Source organism: Vipera berus, assembly GCF_964194415.1.
Source record: "Vipera berus genome assembly, chromosome: 14".
Classification (NCBI taxonomy): domain Eukaryota; kingdom Metazoa; phylum Chordata; class Lepidosauria; order Squamata; family Viperidae; genus Vipera; species Vipera berus.
The window spans coordinates 8,500,134-8,518,231 of record NC_138217.1 but is presented as its reverse complement, the minus strand read 5'-3'; the positions used below and the strand labels follow the sequence as shown (position 1 = coordinate 8,518,231).

At 44.2% G+C, this 18,098-nt stretch overlaps 2 protein-coding genes across 4 annotated transcripts in view; both read right to left on the bottom strand.

Moving 5' to 3' along the window:
* PPIL2 (peptidylprolyl isomerase like 2) overlaps positions 1 to 11,743 on the bottom strand; it is a 31,514-nt gene extending 19,771 nt beyond the window's left edge. Inside the window, exons 1-6 of the mRNA XM_081338857.1 lie at positions 11,618 to 11,743; positions 8,909 to 8,958; positions 8,608 to 8,653; positions 8,329 to 8,391; positions 8,157 to 8,208; positions 2,663 to 2,714 (exon numbers count right to left, since the gene is read on the bottom strand). Of these exons, the coding sequence (XP_081194983.1) occupies positions 2,663 to 2,714; positions 8,157 to 8,208; positions 8,329 to 8,391; positions 8,608 to 8,653; positions 8,909 to 8,958; positions 11,618 to 11,649 (295 nt within the window). The 5' untranslated portion in view covers positions 11,650 to 11,743. The remainder of the gene's footprint in view (positions 1 to 2,662; positions 2,715 to 8,156; positions 8,209 to 8,328; positions 8,392 to 8,607; positions 8,654 to 8,908; positions 8,959 to 11,617) is intronic.
* A 1,078-nt stretch (positions 11,744 to 12,821) lies between these two features.
* HIRA (histone cell cycle regulator) overlaps positions 12,822 to 18,098 on the bottom strand; it is a 31,726-nt gene continuing 26,449 nt past the window's right edge. For all 3 annotated transcript variants that reach the window (XM_081338677.1, XM_081338678.1, XM_081338679.1), the window contains 4 exons: positions 16,924 to 17,046; positions 15,918 to 16,081; positions 14,977 to 15,065; positions 12,822 to 14,178 (listed from right to left, as the gene is read on the bottom strand). In XM_081338677.1, coding sequence (XP_081194803.1) covers positions 14,062 to 14,178; positions 14,977 to 15,065; positions 15,918 to 16,081; positions 16,924 to 17,046 — 493 coding nt within the window. In that variant the 3' untranslated portion in view covers positions 12,822 to 14,061. The remainder of the gene's footprint in view (positions 14,179 to 14,976; positions 15,066 to 15,917; positions 16,082 to 16,923; positions 17,047 to 18,098) is intronic.

Genomic DNA, 18,098 nt, shown 5'->3' with positions numbered 1-18,098 from the left:
CCTAACGATTGGCCCAAAGTCACTCAGCTGGCTTTCATGCCCAAGGCAGCACTAGAACTCACAGCCACCTGGTTTCTAACCTGGTCCCTTAAGCAGAGGGAAAACTTAACCCTGAAAGAAGATGGCTAGCAGATCTTCAGGTTTGTCAGGATGGTTTCACCAAAAGGCATGTTCTGATGAAATATTAGCGAAATCTCTGCAGTGAGCGTGTCTAGAGCAGTGGGGAGCAAATCTGGTTTTCACGCCAAGCTAATCAAGCTAAGAGACACTTTAATTTGGATTTCTGCATTGACTAGAGAGAGTTGATCTTTACAGCTAAATGGCCCTTTCCAATTCTGCAATTGTAACTGCTTTTGAGATCCTTGAAACCATGTCGGGCCATAAATATTTCAACCGAATAAATTAGAATTCCACAAGACCAGAATCTTAAACCCGCCTCTGCGTAGGCATCATCGGGTCTTTGGTAAGAACAAAAGCTCCATAAAATCCACAGCGAGTTCCTCGGAGAGAGGCTGAGATATAATTTCAGCTGAGAATCCCTGGGAGAAATAAATGATTTAATGAGCCTGCCTTTCAAAGGCCCAGCTCTGACCAAACGTTTGCAGGAGCCGAGGCTCTTTCCAAGCGGTTGGGGCAAATCCAAGGCTGAGGAGGAACAGGCTGGCCTTCTACTTAAGTGAGTCCCCCTCAATCTGATTGTGCACCAAAGATTTCACTTTGGACGAAACTGAACGGTGTATTTTTCAGAGGGTGAGGAAAACAAATAATATTAAACATTTCATGTGGTAAACAGAGCAGTAAAAAGGAATGGGTTCTGGAGGAAGAAAGAAAGAAAGAAAGGAAAGAAAAAGAAAGAAAGAAAGAAAGAAAGAAAGAAAGAAAGAGAAAGAAAGAAAGAAGAAAGAGAAAGAGAAAGAAAAAAGAAAGGGAAAGAGGAAGAAAGAAAAAGGAAAACAAAGGAAGGAAGGGAAAGAAAAAAAGGGGAAGAAAAAAGAAAGGAAAGAGAAAGGGAAGGTGGAGAGAGAGAGAGGGAGGGAGGAAAGGAGAGAAAGGAAAGGAAGCAAAAAGAGAAAGAAAGAAAAGAAAGGGAAAGAAAGGAAGAAAGAAAAAGGGAAAGGAAGGAAGAAAGAAAAAGGGAAAGGAAGGAAGGTAAAGAAAAAAGGGAAGAAAAAAGAAAGGAAAGAGAGAAAGGAGAGGTGGAGACAGAGGGAGGGAGGGAGGGAGGGAAGGAGAGAAAGGAAAAAAAAGCAAAAAGAAAGAAAGAAAAAGAAAGAAAGAGAAAAAAGAAAGGGAAAGAAAAAAGGGAAAGAAAGGAAGAAAGAAAAAGGGAAAGGAAGGAAGGTAAAGAAAAAAGGGAAGAAAAAAGAAAGGAAAGAGAGAAAGGAGAGGTGGAGACAGAGGGAGGGAGGGAGGGAAGGAGAGAAAGGAAAAAAAAGCAAAAAGAAAGAAAGAAAGAAAAAGAAAGAGAAAAAAGAAAGGGAAAGAAAAAGAAAGGGAAAGGAAGGAAGGAAGAAAAAGGGAAAGGGAAAGAGAGAAAGGGGAGGTGGAGAGAGAGAGAGAGGGAGGGAGGGAAGGAGAGAAAGGAAAGAAAGAAAGAAAGAAAGACCCAATTAGTTTGTGAACCCTTCTCGTCTTTGTATGGAACAGCTGACACGTTTTAAAAAATTGACGATCACTCAAAGAGGAACAGACAGATTTAACACCAGGTCATTTCATGCTGGAGAGAGTTCCACTGGCTGGGCTCTTGGCAAAAAAAGAGATGGATGTCAAACCAACTGCAGACTTAGCTGTTAATAACATATATGGCCTCGGTCACGGCAGCTTGAACCACAACTATTAAAGAAATCCAAACCCAGGTTTCTAGCCCTCATGTTTAAGAAAAGACTCAAAAGCATTCCACACGACACCCTCACCGATTTTGTCAAGGTTAGGCCTTCTGGGCAGCCTATAAAATGGAGCTGACGAAAGAAGAAGAACTGACGACAAGCAATTTATAAAGTCGATCTTCAGCGAATGGCTTAAAGACTTAAAATTTGGGGGGGGGAGAGAAATAACCCAGAACGACGACGAGAATTAGATAAATAGCGGGAGCCGAGAACGACTTTGCAAACTAACACTGAGTTATAAAGGAAGAGGAGAAACGGAGCTTACAACTTACAATCCTTCATTGAGTGACTGTCGGAAGTTACGACAGCATTGAAAAAAGGGACTTTACGCTGGCTTTCCACACTTGCGACGGGGTCGCGTGAACAAATTTCCGATGTGTGGCAACTGGAATGTATTTATGACGGTTGCGGTGTCCCGGTGTGTGTGTGTGTGTGACGTGATCCCCTTTTGCAATCTTCTGACAAGGAAAGTCAACAGGGGGAAGCCAAATTCTCTTTAACGACCGAGTTACTCACTTAGCCACGGTAGCGATTTCACTTAAAACAACAGTGGCGGGGAAAGATTGTGAAATGGAGCAAAACCCGCTTAACAACGGTCTCGCTGCGTGACAGAATTTTTCAGGCCCAGGTGCGGTCGTTAAAGAGCGGCAGAATCCTTTGTTCCCGGCTCCCCCCGAGGCCTCTTTGTGATCTGCACAGTCGTCGTATTCACTTTTCTTCTTTAAAAAAACAACAACCACGAAACAAAAAAAAACCAAACAATTGTGCCAACTCACCGTCTTGGTTTTTAGCAAAGTTCAGCTTGATGAGAGATTTGGCCTCGAGCTTCTGCGGGAGACAAAACACGCACAATGGTTAATTGCCCGCTCTGCCGTGGACTTCAGTTGAAGCGCACACAAACACCCCAAAAGGGAAAAAAACAAAAAACAAAATAAAAGTTGTGATATTCTAGCAAACACTTGATAGCCAGTTCAGCTGATCAAATGTGACAACTGCAACAACAGTGTCTGTGTCCTGGTTCCGACAGATGAAACTCTTCACAGAACTTCGAGGCATTGTTTAGCTTAAAGAATCTTTATTCGAGTAGCGTAGCGTCGGCACTAATGCAGTTGAAGCCAAAAATTGAATTCCCCTCCTCTTGAGCACGTAGTATCAAAGCACAATTCCCTCCTCCAGTTAACAGTCATAAATCACATTCTCCAATTAGTTTGAAATGCAGGCTTCCCCTCCAGTTCTCCAGCCCGCCAATTCCTTATCATCTCTTATTTCGATAACCTTGGTTCTCACGCTAGGTTCAGCATTGTTATGTCTAGCTAAACTCTCTGTTCTCTTTTTTATTCTGTTTTTATTGAAAAAATGCCTCCTTAAGTAACACCAGCTGCCTGCAATTAGTGCAGGTTCGCATCCCACCAGGCTCAAGGTTGACTCAGCCTTCCATCCTTCCGAGGTAGGTAAAATGAGGACCCTGATTGTTGGGGGCAATAAGCTGACTTTGTAATAATGCCGCTTGGGGTGTGTGTGAAAGCCCTAATAAGCAGGCATATACATAGAATGAAGGCTACTGCTAAGCTTGTAAGCCGCCCTGAGTCTTCGGAGAAGGGCGGGATATAAATGGAATTAAAATAAATAAAATAAATAAAATAAAAGTTTTACAGTACATTTTATTTCATGCACATTCCTCCCCCCAGCATCGTCTAACTCTAACTCTAAGAGTAAAACATAAGGAGAAAACGGTTGCATCTCCATCTGTTGTCAAAGCAAAAACATCCGATGTTAGCAGCGTTGACAGTCTGCAGGAAAGTCACAAAGCAAGTTAGGGTTGAAATGAAGCCGATTAATTTGCCCCCTAAAAGAAACACTTGTTATTCTCTCCTTCGTTTCTGGTCAGTTTAAACTGGCTTGCTCAGATCCAAGTTCTAATTTTATTTTATTTTAAAATCCCAGGCAATTGTTGCCCAAGTCTCTTTTATCGTTCTAGGCATACCAGGTGGTCCTTGACTTATGACCCCAATGGAGCTTTCAGAATTTCTGCAGCTCAGCAAGACATTAGTTAAGTTGCCCCCCCATTTTACGATCTTTCTTGCCACGCCTGTGAAGTGAATGATTGCAGTGGTTCAGTTAGTGACATGGTTAAGTGTTTCCCCGCTGATTTTGCTTGTCAGAAGGTCACAAAAGGCAATCACATCACACACACACACACACACACACACCCGTCATAAATATGAACCAGTTGCCAAGGGTCTGAATTTTGATCATGGGGATGCTGCGATGGTCATTAAGAGTGAAAAACGGTCATAGGTCCCTTTTTCCTGTGGCTTTGTAACTTTAGCTTTTACAATTATTTTTATTTATTTTATTTTAATTCCATTTATATCCCGCCCTTCTCCGAAGACTCAGGGCGGCTTACAAGCTTAGCAATAGCCTTCATTCTATGTATATGCCTGCTTATTAGGGCTTTCACACACACCCCAAGCGGCATTATTACAAAGTCAGCTTATTGCCCCCAACAATCTGGGTCCTCATTTACCTACCTCGGAAGGATGGAAGGCTGAGTCAACCTTGAGCCTGGTGGGACTCGAACCTGCACTAATTGCAGGCAGCTGGTGTTACTTAAGGAGGCATTAGCTCACATGGCTCACATGGTGTAACAAGATGGTGGAAGGGAGGCTCAGCCAATCTCAATGTATATATGTTGTACTTTGACAATAAAGGTTCATTCATTTATATGGTCATTAAATGGACTGTGGTAAAGTCAAGGACCACGTAGAAAAGATGGTGAATAAATTCTCTTGGGTTTCTTACAAACCTTTCAACTTGCTTCAGAACAAGCCAGGCGGCGTGTAAAACCTTGCTCTAATTTTTTTCCAAATCAGGAATTCTTTCTGGGCCTAAAAACATATATGTGTGTGTGTGTATATGTGTTTCTTTGGTCACCATCTAGCTTAATAGCTACTCCAACTTTCCATCTCCAGCAGAGAAAGAAAACATCAGGGAGAAACGCCAACTAGAAGCGAAAGGACCCACGGCAGGAAATCAACAGATTTATTTTTTTTCTCCCACCCCCCCCACCCCCTCAAGCCCGGAGAATTAAGGGAAGATAGCAAAACAAAAAAACGAAAATGATCAACACTAATGATTCAGCTCGGAGCCTTTTTCACAACAGCAGGCTCCATATGGGATTGCTGTTCCATGCGGTCCTCGGAGCCATCTGTGAACACACACACACACACACACACACACACACACACACACCCTCACAGGGTAAATTGTGGTGGCCAAGTCACATTGGACCCAACAACAGCTGCTGGTAGCATTCCAGGATGTTGCAGCTGGGAAGCTGTGGCCAATGACATGGCAAGGCCTGGGCTTGGAAGGAAGGAAAAGTAAAGAAAGGAAGAAAGAGAAAAGACAAACAAACAAAGAGCGAAAGGAAGGACAGCAGATGGACAGAAAAAAGAAAGAAAAGAAAGAGAAAAGGAAAAGAAAAAGAGGAAGAATGAGAAAAGGAAGAACAAGAGAAAGAAGGAAAGAAAGAAAAAGAAAAACGGAGAAAGGAACAGGAAAGAAAGCAGACAGACGGAGAGAAAAGAGGAGAAAAAAATGAGAGAAGGAAAAGAAATAAAAGAGAAAGGATGAATGAGAAAAGAAAGAGAAAGAAAGAAAGAAGAAAGAAGGAAACAAAGAAACAAAGAAAAAAAAGAAAGAAAGAGAAAGAAAAAGAAAAAGAAAGGAAGGAAGGAAGAAAGGAAGAAAGAAGAAAGAAAGAAAGAAAGAAAGAAAGGAAGAAAGAAAGAAAGAAAGAAAGAAAGAAGAAAAAGAAAGGAAGGAAGAAAGGAAGAAAGAAGAAAGAAAGAAAGAAAGAAAGAAAGAAAGAAAGAAAGAAAGAAAGAAAGAAAGAAAGGAAGGAAGGAAGAAAGAGAAAGAAAAAGAAAGAAAGAAAGAAAGAAAGAAAGAAAGAAAGAGAAAGAAAAAGAAAGAAAGGAAGGAAGGAAGAAAGAAGAACGAAAGAAAGAAAGGAAGGAAGGAAGGAAGGAAGGAAGAAAGAAAGAAAGACACCCCCACACACTTTTTTGGGCAGCTCTCGTGGGGCTGGTGTTCCAGGATCAGGGTCCTCCCAGCCAGCTGAGCTACTTGTGGCAATGTGACCTAGTTTGCCGCAATCCCGAACAAGTCAGCCTTGCTGCGTATCTCCTTCCTGCTTGCCAGCTGACATCATTCCCTCTTCCCGGCACGGAGAGAAGGGCCCTCTCCGACTGCGTGGGTCACTAGGGCACTGGGGCAAATTCAAGAGGAAAGAAAACGAAAGAGGGAGATCAAAGGGCGCCCTTCTACGGCAGGCAGGCAGGCAGGAGCAGGAAGGCCGCGGGGGGGGGGATTCTAAGGCCCATGTTCTGCCGCTTGCTTGATTGCCAAGGTGCCCGCCGTCTCTTTGGCCCTACATCAGCTTGCACCACCAGGCTTTCTTAAAAGATCTGTTCGAGCGGGGTGTGTGTGTGTGTGTGTGTGTCTTCAAACGTGGCCCTTCGGTGACTTGTGGACTTCAACTCCCAGAATTCCTCAGCTGGGCACAACCGTGATCTGGAGGACCTGGAGAATCTCCCTAAACCAGGGGTCCCCAAACCCACCCCCGGTCCATAGACTCTTCTCACGAACAGCTACACAAAAAGTTTGATGTGGGTTAGTTTGGGCTACTTATTTATTTATTTGATTGCATTTATATACCGCCCTTTCCCTGAGGACTCAGGGCGGTTTACAGGGAGTTAAAAATCAACCATACAAAAGTTAAAACCCAATTTAAAAAATATTAAATCAACCCTGTACTATTAAAAACCCCAATTAAAATGAATCCCCTGCTCCCAGATCTTCCCGGAAAAAAACATCTCCAGGAATCAGCAGTCATTTATCTGACCGTCTCCAAATACACAGCCATGAAAAACAACAACAACAACAACAACAACAAAAGCCTAGAAGAGGCAAAGGGATCATCTTCCCTGGAGTGGATTTGCTGCAAATCCAGAGATCTGGCTAAACGTCTCAGGCCAAATGATCGGACTGCCCCCTTGTGTTTAAAGAAAACAACAACAACACTTGTTTTTTACAATCACAGATCCGGGTTTCACACCGTTTCGTGTGGCTAACGTCGGTTCGGCATGGCGCCTCGCAGACATCCTCCTGCCATCAACGGCTAGAAGATGGGGGGGGATGAGGGAGGATAGATGGGCAATAGCAATTAGACTTATATACCGCTTCATAGTGCTTTACAGCCCTCTGTAAGCGGTTTACACAGTCTGGCAGTGAGCAGTGAGTTAGCCTGCAATTTTGCATTCTAACCTCAGTGCAGGAAGGGAGGGAGGGAGGGAAGGAGGAAAGGAAGGAAGGAAGGAAGGAAGGAAGGAAGGAAGGAAGGAAGGAAGGAAGGAAGGAAGGAAGGAAGGAAGGATGGATTGTGGGGTCCTAGGTATTCTCTGAGCTTGCTTCTTTTCTTGCAGACATTTCATTACCCAAACTAGGTAACATCATCAGTGCTAGAAGGGAGTGGAATTTATGCAGAGGGAGGGAGGGAGGGAGGGAGGAAGGATGGAAGGAAGGAAGGAAGGAAGGAAGGAAGGAAGGAAGGAAGGGCAATAGCACCCAGTAATTATAGCAATGTGTTACAGCAATAGCAGATAGACTTATATACCACTTCACAGGGATTTGCAGCCTTCTCTAAGCAGTTAACAGTCAGCCTGTTGCCCCCCAACAATCTGGGCCCTCATTTTACCGACCTCGGAAGGATGGAAGGATGGGTCAACCTTGAGCCGGCCAGGATTGAACTGTTGAGAGTGGGCAGAGTCAGCCTGCAATACTGCATTCTAACCACTGTGCACCATGGATGGATGGAGTCAACCTTGAGCTGGCGAGAATTGAACTGCTAAACTGCAGGCAGCCGGCAGTCAGCAGAAACAGCCTGCAATACTGCATTCTAACCACTGCACCACCACGCCTCAAAAAAGTTGTGTGCCAGGGAGGGGGGGAATGGCAGGTGATAAAGACCAGAGCAGCCGGATCCACACTGCAATAACAAAGTACCAGTAGGATCTTGTGGTATCTGTTTCCTGATCTGGCTTATCCTAAAAAACGTGACATATTTGGGACTTGTTTCTTGTTACTTTATACATATCCCAAACGGGGTTTTGCACCTGCTTTTTCAAGCTCTCATTTTTTGTGATTTTAATATTTCTGGTCTGGGGCTAGAATGGAACCCACATTTTAAAATCCAGAGATACTTACCTCCCCTGTGATTGGATTGGTTCCGTATTTTTTTACCCATGGAACAATATTCCTAAAACAAGACAGGCATAGAGTCAGAACTGCTTGGACATTAGTTTCTACATTTAAGTTGTTTTTTTTGTTAAAAGAAAACAAAACAAATGTAAGAGAAACTGGAATAAAGATAACTTACAGCAAATCAAAAATGGTCCCATCTGGTGTGCAAACTGGATATTCAAATGGTTGCAAAGATAAGCTAGGATTGAGAAAAAGAATTCCATCTGAGTATAAAAAAAGCACAGTGAATCCATTTGGCATAACGTTAAGCCAACCCACACAGATGAATGACCAAACCCACCCATAAAAACTCATTCCAACGGAAAGCAATTTTCAAGATGCCTATAAAAGTGTGAAGAAAAGAATGTAATAATGTTTATAATGTTTATGACTCTTTGATTTCTTTCAAACTTACCTACAGTGATCAAAAGGCAGGCGCCGGAAGTTGGACTGTGGAATTTCTATTCAAAGAAAAATATATATATATATATATATATCTCACACATCCTGCATATTCATCTTCACATGAATACCCTATAAATATGTTGTAATTAAGTGACTTTGGCCAATTTCCCTTTTAATTTAGCCTATCTTACAACTGGGATAAAATGAGGCACATAGCATCTTCCTTTGAACCCACCCACCCCCCAGGAGGGACCCCAAATATAAATTAGACATGCAAATGAGACAAAAATTCAACAGGTCTAGTTACATACCAACTTTCTTCCCTCCATAAAAATGGGTATATTCTGTACATGTTATGTACCTAAGAGAGAAAGAGAAAGTTATATATACCTAGACTTATGTACCTGGAAGCAAGGCAGATAAGCGAATTGAGGCATTGGATTCTAATTACAGAGTCTCTGTATGTGTCCTTTCTGACATGCTAGGGCAGTGACTCTCAAAACATGGCCACTAAGATGTGCGCACTTCAACTCTGAAGTTCAGTTTTCTTAAAATTTCCAAATCTGAGAAACTCTGCTGGAGGGAACCATATCCCCTAGAGCTGTTCCTTTTGCACCCAATGGATGGAGCCAGAGTAGAGTGTACCTGGGCTGTAAACCAACAGGGGGCAGCAGTTAAAGATTTCTGGTTTTCCTCACTGCCATCTAACGGTCCTCTCTAATATTGCAGCCCAAATGCGATGGGTGTGGGACAGAATGGTCTTCCTCAACGGTGCACTCCACGCCTCTTGGACTATGCATGGTAACCATGCTGTCTGAAGTTAAACTGCCGTAACTAGTAGTGATGGGTACTGCAGACTAATCACCATCATGTCTGCGGTGCGTGTGCGCAAGCAGGGGAAGGAAGGGAGGAAAACTGGAGCCAAATCACCACGTAGCACAGGGGAATGATGGGAAGCATACCATAACAGTCACGCTTTAGGAGGGTTATCTGTCTGTCTGTCTGTCTGTCTATCTATCTATCTATCTATCTATCTATCTATCTATCTATCTATCTATCTATCTATCTATCATCTATCTATCTATCTATCTATCTATCTATCTATCTATCATCTATCTATCTAACAATCATATTTATCTCTATCTTTCTAGCTATACCTATACCTATCATATCTATCAATTTATCAATCATATCTATTTCTATCAGTCATATCTATCTATATCTCTATATTAATCTTATCTATATCATCTCTATTATCTATCATATCTATCAATATTTATGTCTATTAATCTATCATCTCTATCAATCATATTTATCTATCATCTATCTATCATATCTATCACCTATCAATCATATTTATTATCTATCATCTATCTCTACAATCTAACAATTTATCAATCATATCTATCTCAATCATATCAATATCAATATCTATCAATCATATCTATATCATCTCTATCAATCTATCAATCATATCTATCATCTAATCTATCAATATCATATCTATCAATCATTTATCTATTATATATCTATTATCTATATTATATCCATCAATCATATCTATTATCTATCATATCTATCAATCATATCTTTCTATTATCTATTATCTATATCACATCTATCAATATTTATATCTATCTCTAACATATCAATCATATCTATCTATATCATATTTATCAATCATATTTATATCTATCTATCTATCTATCTATCTATCTATCTATCTATCTATCTATCTATCTATCTATCTATCTATCTATCGCAGTGAATGATTCGTTGGCTTCCCTCCTCGCCTTCAGCTTGGCAGGAGAGAGTCCGAGGAAGCAAAGAGCCAGTGCCCGGACTGAAACCCCTTCAGGAACCCTTTTCCTCCCCGTAACATCATCAATATGCTGATGATACCCAGCTATTCATCTCCACCCCGAACCAACCCAGTGATGCCCTCGATGTGATGTCCCGTTGTCTGGAAGCGGTACAGATTTGGATGGGAGAAAACAGGCTTCGACTCAACCCGGCCAAGACTGAGTGGCTGTACATACCGTCATCTCGTTTAGTCCAAGAGGTTCCATCTCTGACTATAGGAGGAGAGATGTTACCTCCCATTGATAAAGCACGCAATCTGGGCGTCCTCCTAGATTCACGACTCAGTTTTGAAGATCACATGGGAACCGTGGCTAGGGGGGCATTTGCCCAGATTCGTCTTATATACCAATTACGCCCCTTTTTGGACCGAGATGCCCTACGTACAGTCACCCACGCACTCGTTACCTCCCGTATTGATTACTGTAATGCTCTCTACATGGGGCTGCCCTTAAAGACCACCCGGAGGCTTCAGCTGGTGCAGAATGCAGCTGCGCGGGTTGTGATGGGAGCTTCCCGATACTCCCATATTACACCCCTCCTGCGGGAGCTGCATTGGCTACCAGTTGCCCTCCGGGTGAGATTTAAGGTGCTGGTACTTACCTTTAAAGCCCTACATGGCTTAGGTCCGGGATACTTGCAGGACCATCTGCTGCCGGGAACAAATTCCCATCGTCCAGTACGCTCACACAGAGAAGGCCTCCTCAGGGTACCGTCAGCTAGGCAATGTCGGCTGGCGACCCCCAGGGGGAGGGCCTTCTCTGTGGGAGCACCAACCCTATGGAATCAGCTCCCCCCTGAGCTTCGGATAGCCCAAAACCTCCAATCCTTTCGCCGCGGCCTCAAAACACACCTGTTCCACCAAGCTGACCTAGACTGACAGGCATCTTAATTAATTTATATTTAGTATTTTTAATTCATTTTTAAATTCTCTAATTTTTTATTGCACTGATGTTCTCAATTTCATTTATCTTGATTTATGCACTTATTATATGTTTTATTGTGAGCCGCCCTGAGTCCTTCAGGAGATAGGGCGGGATATAAATCCCATCAATAAATAAATAAATAAACAACCTCCCTGCCAGGTAGGCTGGGCCGAGATGCCACTTCCGGAGACCTTCCAAGGCGCCCCACGACCTCGTCAGAGCCGCTTCGCTTACATTTTGTCCTTCTGGTGCTGCCTTTTCCCCATGGCTGCCGCGGGTCTCTTTCTCCGCTCCGCTCCGCAATCACCCGGCGAGGAACGGCAACGTCTGTCCGAAAAACTCCACTTCCGGGAAAGACGCTCCGAGGCCCCGCTTCCGGTTTAGCGCGGTGCGCCGCGTAAAGCAGTCCCGCCCGCTGGAGGAAACAGCAAGCTGCCTCTAAAGGTTCCGCTTCTTCTTTTGTCGCTTTAGGGCAGAGATTGCCAACCTTGGCAACTTTTGAAATTCCCAGAATTCCCCAACCAGCGTGGATATTTATTTATTTTTGTTTCGCCAGTAATAAAGGCGGGTCTTTCTTTAGCTGGTTGGTGAATTCTGAGACCAGCCCGGGATTCTAAGCTAAATTGAGAAGTTAAGGCATCTGCCCAAACCACTTCATTATTGCTGTCACAAATAATGCAGACGTGCCATGCTCATTCCTATAGGCAGAAGGGGAGGCAATGCCACTCTTCAAAAAGCATTTTTATTTTTCCAGTAATAAATATGGATCCAGGTTCAGGGCGTTGTTTGCATAAAATGAAAAGTTTCCAATTCCACAAAAACCAAGTGAAGACAGAGAGTTTCCCCTTGAATGCAAGCACCTAGCATTTTTAAACCAGAGATCCCAACTATTAAACTTAATCCAACCTCTGCCCTGCTGCCGAGTTCCTCCTGTCCAATTTTGACTTCGCCCTCTACCAGCCACCAGCATGTTCTAGCCTGAATGGATGACAATAAATATCCCACCAAACAATCTTGATGCATCCATCTACTACACCCAGAGAATTTTATAAGCCAATGTAGCATACAGTACTTGTCCCGTTTTGGAAAATCTAATCATGAGAGTCTCTGCACCCAAAATCATTTAACCCTGTTGCATTTCCATCCCTGAAACAATTCAAGATAGATCATGAATTTCACGGCTGAGTGAGGACTCTGCTCTGAACCTCTTCAGTCTTAATCTGGACTATAATATACTAATTTTTTAATATATATATATATATCCTTGGAATGTTTAGACAAGCTTTTAAAACAGATGTGTCTGCCCCATCCTTTTTTCCATTGGTCAAATCTGATCCACCCCTCTGAAACAACATCACGTGGCTTTTTAGAAGAATCCCTCCTAATAAACTAGGTTGAAAATCCCGTCTGGGAATCCGCAACTAGTATTCCTTGCAAATGCTTAAAAAAAAAAGACATCTTTATTACAGGACAGAATATGCAGTTGCAAATGAGGAAAAAAAAAGACTTAAAACCAGCAAGTTTATACAGTACATTGTAACACTCTGGAAAACATCCGGCATGTAACATCAGGAAGGCCATTTACATGAATGTTGCTTCATTAGGTCATGTGTCATTCATTGGTGTAATCTGATATTATCTCCCTTGCTTTGCAAACTGCTTTGGACCGGTGATACACGAGGACCCACCGCCAAAATAAATAAAAACGACTATCGACCGATAAGGAAAGCCGAATTCAAGATATTTTTTTTACGGGTGGGGGCTTGTACATTTAATGCTACCACAAGCAGCACAGAGACATTCATGTTTGTTCTGAAATCAATGCAACGTTCATTTATTAATTGTACTTACAAAAAAAAAAAATTCCCTCCCTCCCAAATCCCTTCCGTTTTTACCTATCCCTTCCCATTTTGCCAATACCTTTTACAAATAGTTAAAAAAAAAAAAGAGACAGACATTTATTTTGGTACAATTGTTCAGCAACGTAGCTGTCATAATTAATGAAGTTACGTTTGATATAACAAGAGGACCCGGGGGAAGAGGGGTTGGGATGGGGGAAAATTATGGGCCAAATAAAATTCTCATATTACAAGTTAGCAAATTCTAGTATAAAAATAGTCCGTTGTGATCAAACAGCCTCTCGTTTCTAATTGTTGTCGGCAATCGAAAGAGTTTGTGGGCTGCATAATTCTCTAGGGACTTTTCTGGTTTTCCTGTTTGGGGCGGCTCCTCCTCCTTTGATCACCCCAATACATATAAATCCTCAGTAAGGAGGGGCTGTGTGACATTCATTTTAGCTTCTTGTCATGTGCTTTTCAAAGGACATTTCAAAAGGCTCACAAAACGTGTCTTTTCGATATCTGCCACGTCAGATCTGGAGTCCCAGCAGTCCCCTTTGAAGACCGTTCTCACGGCCCCCGACAGCCATGAGCTGTGATGCTCAACTTCCAGGAGAGGACCGAGGAACTCATCCTGTCCCTTTCCCAGCTTGTCACTCTTTTCCTCTCGCGATCCTTCTTTAAAAAACGGCAACATTTTTAGCTTGGTTTTTTTTTTTTTAAAAAAGAACCTCAGACCTGGCTCCTGCCCCGCGTTTCTCAGCAGCGCTAGCTTCTGCCAACGGACCCTCCGTTTCTTCCCTGCTCTCCTATCGGCTGGAGAAAAGGTCTCGGAGGAGGCTACTTGTCTTTCAAAATGTCCAGCTGCTCCTGGTATTCTGTAAAAAGCCGTTGGAAACGAAGGTTCTGCCCGATGACGGGCAACAGTTCCTTGAGCAGGTCCCGTTTCCGTAAGCCCTGCACAAAACACACACACACACACAAATAAGCGTCTCACAGAAGTCAGAGGCAGGATGGCCAGAGCACTGAGCTGTTTCCTGTCACTGGTCTGCATGGAAACGACCCCACGGATCAAGCAGAAGGTGCAAAATCTTCGCTTGAACCTTATATCTACAGAAAGCGGCTCTGGAGGAAAACGTCTAGAGTAGAAGCTGTTCTACTGTTCACAAGGCATTGAACAATACAGGTAGTCCTCGACCTACAACAGTCCATTTAGCGACTGTTCCAGGTTTACAACGGCACTGGAAAAAAGTGTCTTAGGACCCCTTTTTCACACTGACAACCACTGCCGCATCCCCAGGGTCACGGGATGAAAATGAAGCCGCTTGCCACTGACTCGTATTTACGACGGCTGCATAAGTCCTGGGGTCACGCGATCCCCTTTTGCGACCCTCTGACAAGCAAAGTCAAAAGGGGGAGGGGAAGGCAGACTTTCTTAACAACTCTCGTTACTAACTTAACGACCGCAGCCATTCATTTCACAAAGTGTGGGAGGAAAGGTCGTAAAAGACGACGAAAATCCATTTTAACAAATCTCTTGGCCAGCAACAGAAATTTTGGGCTCAGTCGTGGTCGTAAGTCGAGGATTATTGGTATGCCACACATTCCATCCTGTAGGGCTGGGAAAGGGAACGCTGGAAGATGGCCACGTTCAGGCCAACGCTGAACCATTCTGCAGCTGAGCTAGGGAGGGAGGGAGGGAAATATAATTTTGTGTGTTCTTCCCCCCCCCCAAAAAAAAACCACAATGCTTACCACGACGGTCGATTCCCACTGACTCGCAGAGGAAGAATGGACAGGGCCTAACAAATCCTTGCATAATTCCCTCAAGCGATATTCAAAGCCTGAGGAAGACAGTCAAAAAAAGAAGAAGAGTCACGAACAGGGCAATACTCTCCTCCAACTCATTTAGTAACAATAGGTGCCTGGGGTGCCACCCCCAAATGTCTGGAGCACCATGTGAATATCATTGGCATTGACAACATCCCTACTGGTCAATTGCAAAAGGCAGCTGTGCTTGGAAGGGCTGACATTCTGTAACGATCCCAATCAAGCAACGATGCCGGCCTATCCTAAGTCCTCTGGAAAGACTCAAGAGATGGGTAAAAATGTCAAATCCAGTCCAAGCATCTGGCTTGACTGTGCAACACACCGTAATCATAAGAATCCCCCAACATCTGGAACACCACATGAACCCCATCAGTATTGACAAGAATCCCATCCATCAATAGCAAAAGGCAGCTTGACGTGGAACAGCTGACATCCTGCAAGGATACCATCACACATTTGCATATCCCAGATGCTTAGGAAGGACTCAAAAAGTGGAGAAAAATGCCAAATCCAGTCTAAACATCTGGATGACCGTGTGACAAACCACAACGCTGGCATTGACAACATCTCCGTCAGTCAGTTGCAGAAGGCCACGTTACTTGGAACAGCTCACATCCTGCGACAACATCTTTGATATTATTAAAAACATCTGCCTATTCCAGGTCCTTAGGACTCAATGCCAAATCCAGTCTGAACATCTGTACAGACAACCATAGTAAGAATCCCCAAACATCTGGAGCACCACCTGAACACCATCGGCATTGACAACTTCCCTGTTGGTCAATTGCAAAAGGCAGTTTTGCTTGGAACGGCGAACATCCTGCGACGAGACCTTTGACACCGTCACCAAGTGCATCACTCCTTACCTTCCTTAACCAGGTACCGTGCATAGATAAGCAGCCAGTGACGATATTCATGGCTTGACTGTAAAGCCAGGGCAGAGGCCACCTGATTCTCCAGGTACGCCGTGGTAGTTTCTTGCTGCACCAAATGAGGCATGGAGAACAATTTGGCTGCCTGTCGCCCAGAGCTGTGGGAAGGAACAAAGAGGAGGCAGCTTTTAGGAGCTGAGAATAGAAGGAGGTGTAGGAGATGACCAGGCTGAGCGCGAGGGAGGAATGGTCAAAGGCGTCATCAGTCACGAGTCCCTGCGCGCCCACAAGAGATCTAAATCCAGCCCACCTTGAATGCCTTTCTTATCTCCCGCTCATTTCGCTTGACTGTTGCTTGGCCAAGTTCTTAAGCTTGCAATAAATCTTTATCAAGGTAGTCCTTGACTTACGACCGCAATCGAGCCCAAAACCTAGGTTGCTAAGCGAAGCACTTGTTACATGCGTTTTGCCACATTCTACGACTTTCCTTGCCACTGTTGCTAAGCGAATCATAGCAATTGTTAAGCAAGTCACACGGATGCTAAGTGAACGCCGCTGACTTTGCTTGCCAGAAGGTTGCAAAGGGAGGATCACGTGTCCTCGGGACACTGAGACCGTCATAAAATACTAGTCGGTTGCCAAGCATTTTGAGTTTTGATCACGTGACACGGGGATGCTGCAACCGTCGTTAAGTGTGAAAAACGGTCCTAGGTCACTTTTTCCAGGGTTGTTGCCATTCTGAAAGGACACTAAATGAACGGTTGCAAGTCGAGGACTACCTGCACTCGTTTGAACTGCCTGAATCGCCCGATTTCCCCTGCATTTCACAGGAAAACTACGAAGGAAGCTTTTTTGGGGGGGGGGGGAACTGCACAGTTCCCAACAGGGGCTGCTGTGTTCAGAGGGGGTCACCAAGCTTTTGGTGGTCAAGGTGCTTGGCCCATTGCGATGGCCCGATGGCTAAAGGCAGAGAGGTTGAGCGAGACAGACAAGGTCGTACTTAGACATCCGTCCTTGGATGATGGATAAAGGTCCCGAACACAGCATGGCCTCCTGGGATGGTAGACTGCTCCTGAAGTCTGCGCATTGTGCCAACATTTCCTGCTTGTCAGAGACAAGGTTCCTGGAAAGAGAGAACACGTCACAGTTAACCGAGGGGGGGGGGGGAAGGACAGGCCTGCTTGCAAAATTAAACACTCGCAAGTTGGAAACTTAACCCATTTCATTTCCCATCCAGCCCAACGGAGGACCCTCGATTCCCGTTTAGATTCATCCCGCCGTGCAAAGCCAGACTTCCACTTAAAACAGGCTGGCCAACTGCGAAATAGGTTTCCAGTTTAAAACAACCACCACCACCTGTATTCTTGTAATTGACAGCAAGCCCAAGAAACTTGTAGGACAAAGAGTGGCGGAACCTGAGGGTGGGGTCAAGAGAGGCATCAGCCTAGAATCCCTTTGTAACCACAATTACTTCCAAGTCCAATTTCCCCTTGAATTCTTATCTAACTCCAAACTAGTGTTAAGCATGAGTTGGGAAGATTCCTGGGCACAGACACGAGTAGGAATGAATCAGTTTAACTGGAAGTTCATGGGTGGGCCTGATCTTTCGTGCAGGACAGGAATGGGGCAAAATAAAACCACACCTTATTGCCATGTTTACTGATTGTTGTTGTGATTCCTGGCCAGCCACTGGATCTGGCAGCTGAGTCTGAGGACTCAGAGGAGGAGGAGGAGGGGCCTGGAGTGACATTAAGAGTCAGAGGAAGGCTCTGAGTAGCTCCAAGACTTACAGTCGGACGAGGAGCCTGGCCCCTCTACTCGCGCTCAGGCTGAGACACAGCTGTGCTGGGAGACTGAGTTGGACAGCGATGAAGCACAGTTGGGACAAATCCAGGATGCACGAAAGCGCAGGCAAGAGAAGCGAGTAGGACAGAGGAATGCAATGGGGCGGCTCCAAAGGCAAAGGAGAAGGTGTTAGGAAGCCACGCCTTGGCTGAATTATAAAAGGGAAGGTGTGGGAGGTGCTGGTTGCCAAAGGCAACCGTTCGTGTTGAGGGTCGAGTTTCTGTGGACTGGGTTTGTTTGCCTTGGATATCGACTCAGGTCTGTGAATAATAAAAGGGGTTGTTTTTTTCTTACGGTTCCTGCCTGTTTCTTGGAAAAGGGGTTTTCTCC